Here is a 15,258-nt window from a genome sequence, read left to right on the forward strand (position 1 = left end):
AAAACTATGTTAATAATGGTGATCACAGAACTGTCTGTCTACCATAATACTTGGTTATGATTAGTATAAATTAATTAAATAATTATGTAGGTATGTATACATATATATTATTATGAAGTTGATGTAAAGAAACACAAACCAGTATCTTCATCGCCCATAGTTTCTTTTGCCATCCATGGTTTTTCATGTGTATTTCTGAAGTAATGACAAAGCAGTACACACATAGTACTGTGTCAAATTGTACAGCTTAAAACAATAATGTATGTCATAAACATTTTAGGAAATTTAAATTGTTTTTCTGGCTTGTGTTCTGAGTTCAGATCACATGTCTTAGTGGAATACTAACGGTTTAGGTTAACCAAAGGAAAAAAGAAAAAGAAAAAAAACTTCTTCTGTGTAAGTAATATTTAACTAAATAACTTAATCAGTACTATATGCTACCATGGAATGTACGGTATACTATAAACAAACAAAATCCCCTTCGAGAATTGAGATCATTTCCTTAGAAGAACTTTATTTCTTTCTTTTTTACTAAAAATTTCCCTACAAAATCACAAAGCTTAATTAAAAAAAAAGTAGTTTATTTGAATAGACATGTAGACTATAATGCTTAATAATATATTTTTTTTATGAGAATTTGCATAAGGGTACTTTTAAAGAGATGTAGAATATAACAAGAATGCCCTCCAAAATTCCTAGAAAATGATGTGGAAAGTGATGTAAAGCGGGGATTTATTTGGAAGGAATGTTATTGACAGAAATATCAGTATTTTTTTATTTTATTTTTTGGTGGGTTTGAAATTTAATTGGGTGATGATGAGTGAGATGAGGTAGTTAAGGTAATGAGAAGTATATGATAAGGTGAGGAATGAAATGAATTTGTATCAAAGTATTTTCTGTGGCTATAAGAAGTCATATTGGAATTTGTATCTAAGTAGATGATGAGAATATGAGATGAGCAAAACCTCATTTTCATTATCCCCAAATACACTAACTGTACAACTCTTTGACCTCACCTGTCTCAAGTCCCTTTCCCCATTCCCATTAATTAATTTGTTATACTATTTTCTTACTTCTCATCTCATCTCACCTCTTCCAATTTCATGTCACTTTTAATTTCCTCCTCTGGAAAATCATACTTGTCTACACCCACTTTCCTTTTTTCCTAAACCCTAAAATGACATCTCATTATTAATTATTGAGTACAAATTATGTATGTATGTATTAACAATCAACAAGTATGAGATGGTTATTTTGTTTTTTAGGTACAAATAGGATTTATATAAACGTTTTCTCTTTCAAATCCTCTCTACTCACCAAAAAGTGGAATCTAATAATAATAATAATAATGTGTGTGTGTGTGTGTGTATACCTTAATATTAATCATGTACGTACTTGGAGACATAATAGTCAGAAAAGATATCTTATGTTTTTGGTATTTGATAGTGTTTTAATTAGAACCCCACTTTTTCTTGATGTTGTGTGTCTTCTTCTGCTTTGAATTTGAAAACCAAATATAAAGAAAGAAAAGGGAAATTAAAAGGGATTTTTATGAGTTGAATAAGGGGCTTCTTAGGCAGCCGTCTTTTTGTGTTTAATTAATAAATACAATCTCGTGAACTTTTTTTTTTGTTGGCTCTCGTGAACTCCATCTCCATCTTCATTCATACATCTATAAATATATATATATATATATTATATAGATGATTAATAGTGTTCCATTCCTTCTACTCCATTATTAATCAATGAGAGAAAATGTTCCACTCACTCATGAGGCATCAAATTTTTCATGCAATCAAATTTAACAAAACGACATCACTAGGATCACTCCATGACCAAAACTACAAGGCACTAGTGATTAATACGTACACTACAATTAATATAAATGTAGACCCACTTTTATAGATATTTCTCTTTTTCTTTTTTTAGGGGCACTTTTATAGTGTCTAGCACACTACATAAACAATTCTATCAAAATTCTTATTTTTCAGTTGGTTATAGATTTACTTCAGTCTCAAAATAATCATATCACAAACTTAATTAATAGTCTTTTGATATTGCAAAGACAATATTCTCTCAATAATCCCTTGTATATTATCGAGTTTATAATGAAGGGTAAAGCGATTATAGTATTACTAATTGTAGGTAACTTTCTGTAGTGTTTGGAATAAAGTTTATCGAAGGGATTTCACACACACATATATATATATATGCTAGAGAAAAAAGAATTAGATCAATTTGCTTCCTAAATACCATTAATTACTTAGCATTTAATAGAGCAAAATGTTTTTAAGTTGAAGGAGAAAATTTGTTCTCTAATAGCAAGTTTTAAAGGTATAAGTGGAGATGTTTATCATAGAGAGTTTTATATAGCTGTCTAGCACTAATAAAAATGAACTTAACAATATGATTAGCTCTTCAATTTTTTGGACCCATAAATTGATGAAGTACATCAAAATAATGGATTTCACAACTAATTAATTTTTAATAACAAATATATAAAAATATAACCTTATCATATGTCAGTTTTAAAAAGTTAATTTTAAAAAGCCACAATTAATAGTCTTTTAAATTTGTTAATTTTTATTAGAATTTGCTACACATTTTTTGAATACTCTAAAATGTTCTAGACATTTGTAGAATATTTTACTTAAGAAATTTCTAGATACTTGTAGAATAGATGAACTTCAAAGACATTGTCTAGAATACTTTATAGTGTAAAACATCTTAGAAGCTATATGCTTAAATAATATGGACTATTTATTGTGTAGATTAATCTAGAAGTTATATTTGTAAATCAAATATACTAGAAAAATCTAGAACAAATAATTTTAGCCACAAATGTAAAGTGGACTAGCCACTATAAATACCCTATCATGAGTAACAAATAGTATAAGTACAAACAACAAACCATCAATAAAACTCTACCACTTTCCACTATCCTATACTCTCTAAAACATAAACTTTACTTCCCCAAACCCAAATTTCTTCACTTGTCCACTCAACAACATCAATTGTAATATCATGATAAATCATTACTCTAGTCATTACTACTACTCATCAAATATTCTAAACTACAACAAATCATCATTATTTCTCTATCCTAAATTCACAAACCATCAATTTTTTTAAAATACAACTTAATTATGTAAAAAAAACTATGACTAATTTGTTTACTTATACATTTATATGAGAATCTAAAACTCATATATTTGAAAAATTAAAACAAAATCATAGAAATATTAACAGATGTAAATTTCCATATAAATAGTTAAGTGGCAAAAAATGGGTAGGTAACCATTTGGTACCCTGTGTTTTTGCAAAGTATCATTTTGGTACCCTTTGTTTTCAATAATGCTCATATGGTACTCTGTATTTTAAAATCGTACATATTTGGTACCCTAAACTCAAATTTAATTAATAAATTTTTATCAATTTAATCAAACTGCTGTCAATTATGTAAGTTCCAAATTTAAATTTAATTACTTAATTACTTATAACTAATGACAGTTTGATCATATTGACAAAATTTTCTCTATCAAATTTGAGTCTAGGGTATCAAATATGTATAATTTTAAAATACAGGGTACCATATAAGCATTATTGAAAACAGATGGTACAAAAATGATACTTTGTAAAAACATAAGGTACCAAATGAATAAATTCCTGGCAAAAAATAAAGTCATAGGTAGTGCAAACTGCAAATAGATGTTTAAGGGTCCACATGTTTTTATAAAACTCAATCTTTGAAAAATATTATCTATTTTAAAAAATATGCCTATGATATAGTTTTGGACAAAATTGCTCACGAGCATATTTTGTAGCATTTATATATGTCTTTAATGCTTAGAAACAATTTTACGGTTAATTATTTTCACTTTATAATTAATTTTTATAAATTTTTTTAAGTAATAATTGAGTTGCATAAATACTAATTTAATTAAGTTGAAATATAATTTGTTTGTTAAAAAATATTGATCATTCATATTTTGTGAATCTTCTTATTATATAAAATTGATACTAGTTCGATACTAATTCTATACGTACTAAACTTTAATACTATATTTAGATGCCCCAACCTCGATGACAACTATATAACATTGATACAACAACTTAAATTTCAATTTTTTTTCTATTAATTTTTTTAACATAAAGAATTGGTACTTATAACAATATAATTGCCACTCAAGAATAATATATATTTCAACTTATTTATTATAATTTTCAAATATTGTTTCATTTTATTTCCTTTACAAAATAACCAAAGTCGTTGTCAAAGCTCCATTTTGTAGCAGGCACACACCCATGATCCTTGTCAAATTTCTATTTATTAGGCACTTTTTTTCTTTTTTTCGAAAGGTATTATATTTATTAGGCACTTAGCCATGGGTCATTTTTTAATTTCAAATAGCACAATTAAAACTTCTTCGCAAAAAAAAAGTACAATTGTCACCTACCTAAAATATTCCACAACACTTGCCAAAAAAAATATTTAAAAAAAATTACATCACCCCAACAAATATGGAGAGCAGTAATTAATTATTGGATTCGACCTAGTTGCCTTGATGCCATCTGAGATTAGTTTTCTGAAGATTCTATTTATATAAATATATATATATATATATATAAACATGCATACGTACAATATTTGTTCTTCACATTTTTATATCATTTTCTCAGTCATTCTAATTTTAGAGGATCTAAAAAGTACCCCACGGTTTGGATTTGCTGTCAATCTCATTTTAAACCTTGATTTTATTTTCAGTGTGTGATGTGATACATAATTATTATTATTTGCTTATTTTAATGACAATTAACTCAATATTAGTCACCTTAATTATTAACCCTATCACCATTAATCTTGTTTTCAACCCTAATTAGCTCCCTTTTAATATGCGGTAGTTACCAAACTATTTTTTAATAATTCCAACTGACCTTTTGTTACTGATCAAGATAAAAACAAAAGCAAAAAGTAATTAAAGAAAGAGGCCAATAATCCAAAAACAATAAAAATAAGAATTCATAAACGTAAAAAGAAGTACGAAATATAATATTTTTGTTAGTGATCATCCAGAACATAATCCAACATTTACCAAAAACACATCCATAGCAATAATAATAAGGTTAAGGTTTAAAGTTTTCTTTTATCTCAATGATTTAAGAGAAAGAGAAAGTTAAAAGAGAGGGCAGTAGTCTTCTCAAGTTTAAAAGCAAATTAAAGCACTCTATTCTTATGTGCAAATCATTACTTAATTAATTTCTTCACTAAAATTGATAAATACCATCTTTTTAGCCACTTTAAAAAACATATGGAAAGCTCGATTAACATCAACTTTAATCTTTAAATATGTATAAAGCAAAAGAAAAAGAAAAGAAAATTGAACAAAAAAACAAAGAAAAGAATCAACCTTGATTCACACACGAAAAAAAAGTAACTTGTATACCACAATAAAGAAATTTGCTGCAAAGCCACATTAACTAATTTTTTGACGGTAGTAAATAGTTTAAAATATTACGCTCAAGTTACTAAGTAATATTCTTTACAATAAAATATATATATATTATACTAATTTAATATGATCTTTAGTCACCTTTCGTTAAATTTTATGGACTATTTGTTGACTATCGTCGCACTAAATAAGTATAAAACAGAATTTATTGCAAAAAAAAAACTACTTGGGTGGTTTGGTAAAAATTTTGTTTTTGAATTTTTTAAACACAAAAATGGAAATATTATTTTTATTTTTGTTTCTTTATTTTTTAAAAATAAAAATATGTTTGGTAACTATTTTTATTTTTTATTTTTAAAAACAAAAAATAACAATTGTGTTTGATAACTTTTATTTTTATTTTTTGTTTAACAATACAAAATAAGGTGTTGATGTGAAGAAAAGAAGAAAAAAACGAAAATTTGAAAATGGTTTAAAAAAAAATTGAAAGTGAAAAAATTCTATTTTCAAAATTTAAAGAATTTTAATTAAAAATTTTAAAAATAATAAATAAAAATAGAGTTACCAAACACAAGTTTATATTTAATTGTTAAATTTTTAATTAATTAAATAAAAAACTATTTATTTAAGGGCTCGTTTGGTAAAAATTTTTGTTATTGAATTTTTTAAACACAAAAATAGAAATATTATTTTATTTTTGTTTTTTTTATTTTAAAAAAAATAAAAATATGTTTGGTAACTATTTTTATTTTTTGTTTTTAAAAACAAAAAATAATAAACGTGTTTGATAACTTTTATTTTTATTTTTTGTTTAACAATATGAGGTGTTGATTTGAGGAAGAGAAGAAAAAAATGAAAGGAAAAAATGAAAACTGTTTAAAAAAAAATTGAAAGTAAAAAATTTTTGTTTTCAAAATTTAATAAGTTGTAATTAAAATTTTAAAAAAATAATAAATAAAAATAGATTTATCAAATACATTTTATGTTTAATTTTCAAATTTCTAAATAATTAAATAAAAAACTATTTTTTTAAGTGTTACCAAACAACCCTAAGTGATACCAAACAGACAATATTTTAGATTACTTAATAATAACTTAAGTGAAATATTTCACACTACCTACTAACTTATCATAATATGATCAAGACCGTCAAAAGAGATCATATGAGTGGAAAATGTGCACCATTTGGTGTTGGCCCTACGAAACAGCAAACGACCCAATTCAAAATTAACTTGTAAGAATAGGAGGTCACGGATCATTCTTGAGATTTGGAGCAATTAAAGTATATATAATATGTAAAAAAAAATTCAAGTAAATTTAAATAATTCACCATATATGTGGCCATATATAAGTAATATGAAGCTTCCCCTATTGGGGAGCTAGCTCTATGATTGTAAGTTACTCAAAATTCATAGCTTCTCATAATGGTTATGGTAGACTAGTTGTGTTTGTAGTTGTAGTAGTAATAGTAGTGTTTTGCATGTGAATTTTCATTTGCCTACAAAACGTGTATGTGTCTTACAAGTAATAAGATCCCAAAAAACGACAGTTAAAATATTTATATATATTTTTTGAACGACAAAAAGTGATGATACTGTCCCTACCTTTGTTGTTTGTATTCGAATGACTATAACTCTCAATTTGTGGCCCACATTTCTCGACCCAAAAAAGATGAAGTCACGGATCAATTTGAGCTTCTATCTAAAGCTCTGCTCTCAGCTCAACTCATGTTTGTGGTTCGGTTACTACTAGTACTACTGATCTTGCTTGCTCTTCAGGACAAGAATTCATGATCTTATTATTACCCTTATTTTTACTCTATTACTAGCTTCTTCTCTTTTTTGTCTACAAATAATAAATGTATGCAAGTTGTGTGAGTTCTTCTGTTTTAAAGTAAATATTTGTTACACATATATAAATATAAATATTTTTTTTTTGTTGATTCCAAGCAGGACAAAGTATGGCAGTTTTTTTATTGTTTCAAACAACAAATATATATAAGAGGTTTGAAAACAGTTGAAAGAAAAAAAAAGAAAGAAAAGAATGATGCCAATGTTGTTTTATTATGTAAAGACATAATATATATATATATAGTTGTATAAATATGTATATATATTTTGTAGTCTTGTATTAGGTGGCAGCCACTCGTGACTTCTTTTGCCTATGCATTTCTCCACTGCATGTGCATGTGTTTTTTTCTATAATAAGTTGTGTATATTTGTTTAGGGTTTATGGCATGAATGGACATCAAATTTTATATATAAGCTAAAGCCATAAACAAATATATATTTATATATAATAAAGTTTGTTGTATTCTGTGTCCAATTTTTTTTTCTTTCTCTATTATGATTATTGTTATTGTAATGGATTAAGAATAGCCAGCTGAGCTGAAAGCCAGCCAGGGTGTCATCTGAAATAGGGGTCTTCACTTTGGTGCCTAAAATTTTCAAGGACATGAAAATTAATAACAGAACCACTAAAAACTACATATATAAATACAAAAAGGTTATCTGTATTGGAGTCTTGGCATCCACATTTTGAGAATTTTGAGTTGTCTTCTTATTCCTTTCTATCCATTTCTCATCTTAAGTGTAGTTGATAGATACCAAAACCCACTTTGGAGGGGCACATAGCACAACCTCAACAAAACTCATGCCTTATCATCATGTTCCTTCTATCTGGATTGAATTTTGTTGAGTAAAGAAAAACTACAAGAAAAATAAAATAAAATAAAATAATGAACAAGAAAATATTTTCCTGACTTTGTCATTTTCTCAATCTCTTTTGTGATACTTCTAAGTTATTAACTTATCCTTACACTTTCTTTATATTAAAAAAATATATCATTTTTCTTCAAAATTCAAACAGAGGAAAATGAAGTCCCACCTTTTCTTTTCTTTTTTGAAAATTGCACAGGCATACAAAAGCAATTACGAGTGACAATTTTGTTTTGGTTTTTCAGAGAGTTTTTACTGGAAAGAATAAAAAAACAAACAGGCTTTAGTTGTTTTCATTTTCTTCAAAATATATTGGGAAACTAACCATAGACATAAGACAACCAAGATCAATCTTCCTTGAAACATAATTCCAGTGGACCACAATGTGTTAGAATGTATAATAATATTATATTAGCAAAATGTATGTATTTGTCACTTTGCAAATAGAGAAGCAGTTCAACAGATTAAGTAAAAAATTAATTAATTAATTAATTATCAGTATTAATTTGTGACATGTGGGTCTTTAAAATTGAGTTTACAGTATACTATAAGCTATGGTCACTACCACTGATTCTTTATACAGTTCAGCTTTTGAATTTGCAGACTGCAAAACAAAGCAAATGGTTAAAATTTCTTGGTTCTGCATATTTAAAATTTATAGGTGACTTGTTGACTGGACAGGTTTATCATTCACAATGTTAATGGTCCCCCATTGTACCTATTTGTAACTAAACTAATATGTTATTTGATGGGAAGAAAAGCAAAATAAAAATTGACTAATAGTTTTCATATCTATATTTTTACTTTCAAGACATTGAAATTGATGATTATCTGCTACAATCAGTATTGTCAATGACAATGTTTTGATCTTCCCCAAGTAGTTAGTTATGATCACAAGGAAGCCAAAAATATAATTCATAATAATTTAAAGATGAAAACATCGTTGTGCATGTGGTGATTCTAATATCACTTTTTTCTTGAAAATATTTGTTTTAAAAAATTGAATAATTTATGCTACTTTTTTAACCGAGTTTTCACATATTTTTGTTAGTTTTTTTAAAAGGGGTTCTTTCTGGTGTTCTTTGGAAACTAGTGAGATTCACAAGCAATATTCAATCTTGGCTGAACCTTAAAAAAAAAACTCTAAATTGGGCTCAGCTTAGACATTCTTTGATTGAAACAAAATTGGTTCAAATTTAGAGGTGAGATCTTTCGGCAGGCACTTTTTCTTGGGTTGATCACATCATCTAAAAGTAGCCCATGTAGCCCAAAATTCCAAACTATGTACTCAATCAGTCAGTTATGTCAAAATGTCAACTTTGGCATGGCATATGTACTAGACTAGGCAACACAACACCATCAATAAGGCTAGATGAAAATATATTCAGCCATTTCATTAAGTCAATAATATGTTCTGATACATTTGCTTTCAATCTTCTATAATTTAGACACATTTAAAATTCAGTATATGTATAAACTACCTCCGTAATATCCCATAAAATTTAGCTTTAACACCTCAAACCTCATCCAAGAAACCTTACTAGAGATCACTCTACAGCTTCTTTACCCTATTTGGTATGGTTATATATCAATCAATTATTTATGTTGTATATGCCTATAGGCAAGCCAAATAGTCAGAGTTCAGTGTGGACAATATCATTCTGATCAATTGTCGGTTGAATGTTTTTGTTATCTTGAGTGCTAAGGCAGTCCGCTGAAGGGTGAATAGTCCCATATTTAAAGCCTTGAGCAGAGTTGCAATAGGTCTCCACTGTCCCATCTGGCTTCTCTAAGTTGACATTACTCAGGATTATGTTGCTGCATGGGACTGAGTCACTGCAAGCGAATTTCATGGCCTTTTCGCTCTTTGAAGTTCCGATTATATTCTTGTAGACAATCTTGCTTATGTTCACTGCTGATGTCTGGCAAATCAAGACAATAAGAAACAGCTTGAGTGTAATGGCTAGAATTTGAAAGCAAATATGGCTATATAATATTGAATTTGAAGAGATTACCTGGTTTTCGCAACTTTTTGGAGAATCACAGTAGAACTGATCAATAATAATGGGGTTGGCTACATCTATCATCTTCACATTTTGGAAACGTATACCTTGAACATAGCCAGAACCTCCCTGAAAAACAACACCCCACATAGAAAGGAACAAACACACGTAAGAGACGACTTCATTTCTCTCAATGTCTTGGAGCAATTAAGTAGTTACTGTAAGAAAATGTGTCAAGTAATGGTAGTACAACCTGCCAAGTCTTGATCCTGACACCGTTCGTAGTTTCCTTGAGGACTGCTGTATCCAATACCACTTGAGTAACTATGCCTATGGAATTGTCCTTTCCAAGACTTCCAATGCTTTTTAGTAGAGTTTTGCACCAAAAGAGAAAATGAAGTTTTTTAGAACTTTTGTTTCATTAATTTACGTTATCAATAATCAAATGAGTGGTCATTTTGTGCCTGAGAAGGGTTGAATAAAGAATAATTTATAGATAGATGATACCTTATTCCATGTCCTGGTCCGCAATAGATTCTCTTCATCTTGATGTTGGAGCTGGCATTGACAATTGAGACACAATCATCCCCTGAAATAAAATGCAAAAGATCCCCAGAAAACACTACTGGGTCAGAACACTTAGGATATGAGTAATGAAATTTGACATTGAACCAGATAATGGCAAACTTCAGAAACCTGTTCCAATTCTGCTTTCTTGTAGAACCACATTAGTTGATTGAGTGATATGGATTCCATCAGTGTTGGGACTGTCTTCTGGAGCTGTAACTTGTACACCAATAATTCGAACAGAATCGGACCGAGAAATGATAAAATTCATCTGTTGGCCGTTCTGTATGGTGAGGCCTTTTACCTTTATAGCTGTGCTTGAATCTATAGTCAATGCCTGCAATGAAACCCCAAATCAAACTCTTTATTATCACTCTATTCATAATTGAATATGCAATTACAACTAAAGGGAAAGATCCTTACTGTTGGTGCCCCTTTGCATGGCTGTAGAAAAAGGAAAATGAGCTCATGTTAGTTTCTTGCTCATAAAAATGTACTTGAATAAAAAATTAAATCTATTAAGGCTTGGCTTAGTATTTAGACTCGTTATATTCACTTCTTTCATCACTAAATTAACAATTGTAAATGAGGAAAGATCCATACATTTGTCTTGTTTTTTTTGCAGGATGCTGCCCACCATTTGCTACCTGAGCCATCAATAACTCCATGGCCTTGGAATAGGACTCCCTCCAGTTTTGAGAAATCAAGCCATTGTCGCGCAAACTTTGGATTCCAGTTTTTCGGTTCATCTGGTGCCACAATTGTTCCATCAATCTGTACAGCATAACAAATTATTGTCACCATAACTGTGAGAAACACGAGTGGCAAAGACTTCATAGTTTGTATAGAGATCATTGCAGGTTTTACCTGGATAACTAACTTTTCAGCACATGGCCCTTGAAATTTTGTTGCATTGACAAGATAACGGCGATCCTCAGGAACCAAAAGAACTGCGTTCGGTGTAGAGCAGGCAGTATCCCATGCTTTTTGGAAAGCCTAATTCAATCACCCAATATGGAAGAATAAATGTAAATGATTGTTTCCGTTTTATGAAAATATGATAATAGTTCGGTCACAACATTAAAGTTCGAATGAATAATGATACTTTTCACATTATTAGTATAGGAAAGTTTGGATTTTGAAACTCCGATAAATCTGGAAAATTTTCTTTTATTGACGTAGCTTCACCAATTTTCTCAGACTCAGCCTTTAAAGATAGTGTTAACCAATGCTTAACAACTTAAAATCCATTTGGATGAAACAAAATATCAAAATACAGGTAAACAATATGTTGTTCACCTGAGTATCATCAGAAACTCCATCTCCAACAGCACCAAAGCTATCTACATTCACAAGAACCTTACCACCACGTTCGCTTGTCCACGAAGGGATATCAAAGAAGTCGAAATCATTGTCATCTTCTATGTTTAGGCTTTTGAAATCAGTGTCATCTTCTATGTCCATGCTTTCTAGCTCATCAAACATGGCAATGTTGTCGTGCAGCATGTTTCCTGCAACTGTATAAGACGCCATCAAGAAACCAAGAAAAGAAAGCTTGAAGAATTTATCCATGTTTTTTTACGAGGGGGGGGGGACTGTTTTGGTTGTTTTTCTAGATTGGTTTTGATTGATTTGTATAAAATCCAATGAAACAATGGGTTATAATTTATACATGCAGATTAGTTTTGGAAATGAAGTGTTTTGTCCACTATATGGCTTGGCTTGAAAGTACATAAAGATGTTACATTTTCAACATGCCCACACTTAAAGTACAAGAGATTTTTTCTTTCTTTTATTTTTTTTGGAGCTCCTTGCTTTACTCCTCATCTAGTGAAACAAAAATGCACCAGCAATAGTGCTCATGGGTCCTATTTGTATTTCTCTCTCCCCAAGAGAAACCATGCAAGTTGCAACTGATTCTAGATAATGGAATGTATAGTGTTAATTAAGTACTGATGAACAGTCCTAAAAATTTCGTACAAGAAATTAATAACAAAACTTCATTAAAAAAATTAAAATATAAGAACAAAACTAAAGGGTCATTTGGTTAGTTAGACCCAACAGAGGCAATGTGAATGTGGATCACGTTTGTTTACCACATGCAGGCCACACTCCTCAACGGCCAAACATGGAAAGAATTGTTTCTAAAGTAAAGTTATGCACAAGATACATGACTATGAATTGTTCTACTTAGAAATAAAAATATCCCAAAACGCACCAAATATCAGTATGTTCAAGATTGTAACTTCGAACTAGGATTTCTGGTCTCAATTAAACTGTGACCAATCTCTCTTGTAACCTTCCTTGCCATTGCCAGCTCTCTAATTTCCATTGAAGTTGAAAACTCCCCAACTTCAGAGTAAAAGTTCGAAACTTGCAAACAAATTGCAGGATTCTCTGGTTCAAGCTCCATCAAGACTTTGGCTGCTCGTCTTCCCATTTTTTCATTCTTATGTACCCTGCAACTTCGTAAGAACGAGCTCCACATCATTGAGTTTTCGTTTCCCTGTGCCTTAATTAACAGCTCCTCAGCTTCATCTAGCAAGCCTGCGCGGCCTAAAAGATCAACCATACATGAATAATGCTGCCGATCAGGGCAAATTCCATATGAAGTTTTCATTGAATCAAACAGCATTTTTCCTTCTTTCACCAACCCAGAATGGTTGCACCCTGCTAATGCACACAAAAATGTCACTTTATCAGGTTTCAGACCCTTATGGATCATTGCTTGGAATAAATTAAGACCTTCACTTCCCATTCCATTCTGGGCGTATCCATTGATGATTGATGTAAAACATATGGTGCTTGGTGTTTGAAGTTGTTCAAATACCATTCGAGAGTAATTGATATGACCGCATTTTGAATATGCATCAATCAGAGAGCAGGAAACTGCGAGATCAGATTCAAGTCCTAATTTTACTGCACAACAGTGCACCATCTTGAAACTTGCTAAGCTTGTCAAAACAGAGACTGATAATGCTTTCAGGGTTGTGGAGAGAGTCACTTCGTCAGTTCCAATTCCCTCATCAACCATCAAACCAAACATTTCAACCACATCTCCAGTACAGCCACAATGCATCAAAGATGTCATTAACGAGTTACAGCACTCGAGAGTTCTTTCTTTAACATTTTCATATATGGCAACCGATCTCTCTATGTCACCGCATTTGCCATACATATTTATCAAAGCAGATTGGATATGAGCACTTCTACTGTCAAATCCCAATTTCATTGCATAAGAATGAATCTGCTTCCCAAATCCAATATTCTTGGTTCCACTAGCTGAATTCAGTAGTCCCACGAGTGAACGGATCGATGGTCTATTCCCCCAAAACTGCATCCCAGAAAATACTTTAATAGAATCAAGAAGTAATCCATTATTGGCATAGACCCACACCATTGAGTTCCATGAAATCACATCCTTTAACGGTATATCTTCAAATGCTTTTCTTGCATCAATCAAGTTCTCCCAATCAGAGTATAAATCCACCAAGGCGTTGGCCACAAACACATTCAACTCCACCCAGCCAAGCTTAATAGCATGACAATGTAGCTGCTTTCCTTCATCCACGAATGACCCTCCATTACAACAACCACGAATCAAATAAGAGAAAGTAAGCCCATTGCACTGAACACCAGCCCACTTCATCCTAAAGTACAATCCCAACATCTTCTCCACTCGACCCACTTCACATAACCCGCGTAGAACCAAATTCCAAGTCTCTAAATTTCGTTCAGGCAATTCATCAAACATCTCGAGAGCCACATTTTCTTGTCCCATTTGCAGATAAAAATTAATAAGAGAGCTGCCCACAAACAAGTTCAAGCCAAAACCCATCAAAACAGCCCTACAATGAACTTGACCCCCTTCGGCATAAAACCCAGCATCAGTACATACACCCAATACAGAGGAAAACGTGGACGCACTTTCACGAATTCCACGAGAAACCATTTCCGTATAAAACCCAAAAGACTCTTTCAGAAGGCCATAACGGCGGTACCCGGAAATTATCAAGTTATACGAAACAACGTCATAGAGCGGCGTTTCATCGAACACTTCAAGAGCAGAATCAAGGTCCCCGGTTTTGAAAAAACTGTCAATTGCTCTGTTCTTCGAATATACTTTATCATTGTCGTTGACTTGACAGTAAGATTCTAAACTCAGAGAAGACGAGGTTGCTAAGACTCTGGCTGTACCGTACTTGGGTCCAAATGTCGTTATCTTCCGTACAAAGGACAGTAACATTGGACTTGCTAATAAAGCTTGGAAATAACTTCCAAAGCAAAACTGGCTGGTGGTGGTCACTGCCCACCGGCTTAGGTTGCTTGAATTTTTTTATTAATATTATTTTTAATGTTACCATTAAAGATAACATCTGGTTTTACACGCAAATAATTGTACTCTTGCTTTTAGAGAAGGGTGGTTTTCTGTTTAAGACAATGTTAATGGAACAAAGAAAAAGCATCCCAACCCCCTCTTTGCTTAGCTTCAAATTTACACATAAATGGAAAGAAACTATA

General features: G+C 30.8%; 2 protein-coding genes across 2 annotated transcripts; both read right to left on the reverse strand.

Annotated features, from left to right (window-relative positions):
* Positions 1–9,526: 9,526 nt before the first annotated feature.
* On the reverse strand, positions 9,527–12,577 carry LOC133822125 (probable polygalacturonase At1g80170). Its single transcript, XM_062254352.1, has 9 exons — positions 12,037–12,577; positions 11,605–11,733; positions 11,341–11,511; positions 11,161–11,181; positions 10,867–11,074; positions 10,678–10,759; positions 10,424–10,532; positions 10,183–10,299; positions 9,527–10,089 (listed from the first exon to the last, which is right to left on the reverse strand). Exons 1-9 carry the CDS (start codon positions 12,307–12,309, stop codon positions 9,802–9,804), a joined length of 1,398 nt encoding a protein of 465 aa, XP_062110336.1. The 5' UTR covers positions 12,310–12,577; the 3' UTR covers positions 9,527–9,801.
* LOC133822123 (pentatricopeptide repeat-containing protein At4g33990) lies at positions 12,179–15,132 on the reverse strand. Its single transcript, XM_062254350.1, has 2 exons — positions 12,956–15,132; positions 12,179–12,254 (listed from the first exon to the last, which is right to left on the reverse strand). The coding sequence occupies exon 1, from the start codon at positions 14,981–14,983 to the stop codon at positions 12,971–12,973; it is 2,013 nt and encodes a 670-aa protein (XP_062110334.1). The 5' UTR covers positions 14,984–15,132; the 3' UTR covers positions 12,179–12,254; positions 12,956–12,970.
* Between the last annotated feature and the right edge of the window lie 126 nt (positions 15,133–15,258).

This window comes from Humulus lupulus, chromosome 3 (genome assembly GCF_963169125.1).
Source record: "Humulus lupulus chromosome 3, drHumLupu1.1, whole genome shotgun sequence".
Lineage (NCBI taxonomy): Eukaryota > Viridiplantae > Streptophyta > Magnoliopsida > Rosales > Cannabaceae > Humulus > Humulus lupulus.

What these genes read in the sequence shown, in the direction of transcription:
- LOC133822125 (XM_062254352.1), bottom strand. Translation starts at nt 12,309, where the DNA reads ATGGATAAATTCTTCAAGCTTTCTTTTCTTGGTTTCTTGATGGCGTCT. An exon ending in AGAAAGCAGAATTGGAACAG is followed by an intron (nt 10,760 to 10,866) that starts GTTTCTGAAGTT and finishes ATTTTATTTCAG; the next exon opens with GGGATGATTGTGTCTCAATT. An exon ending in CAAAAAGTTGCGAAAACCAG is followed by an intron (nt 10,090 to 10,182) that starts GTAATCTCTTCA and finishes TTGATTTGCCAG; the next exon opens with ACATCAGCAGTGAACATAAG.
- LOC133822123 (XM_062254350.1), bottom strand. Translation starts at nt 14,983, where the DNA reads ATGTTACTGTCCTTTGTACGGAAGATAACGACATTTGGACCCAAGTAC.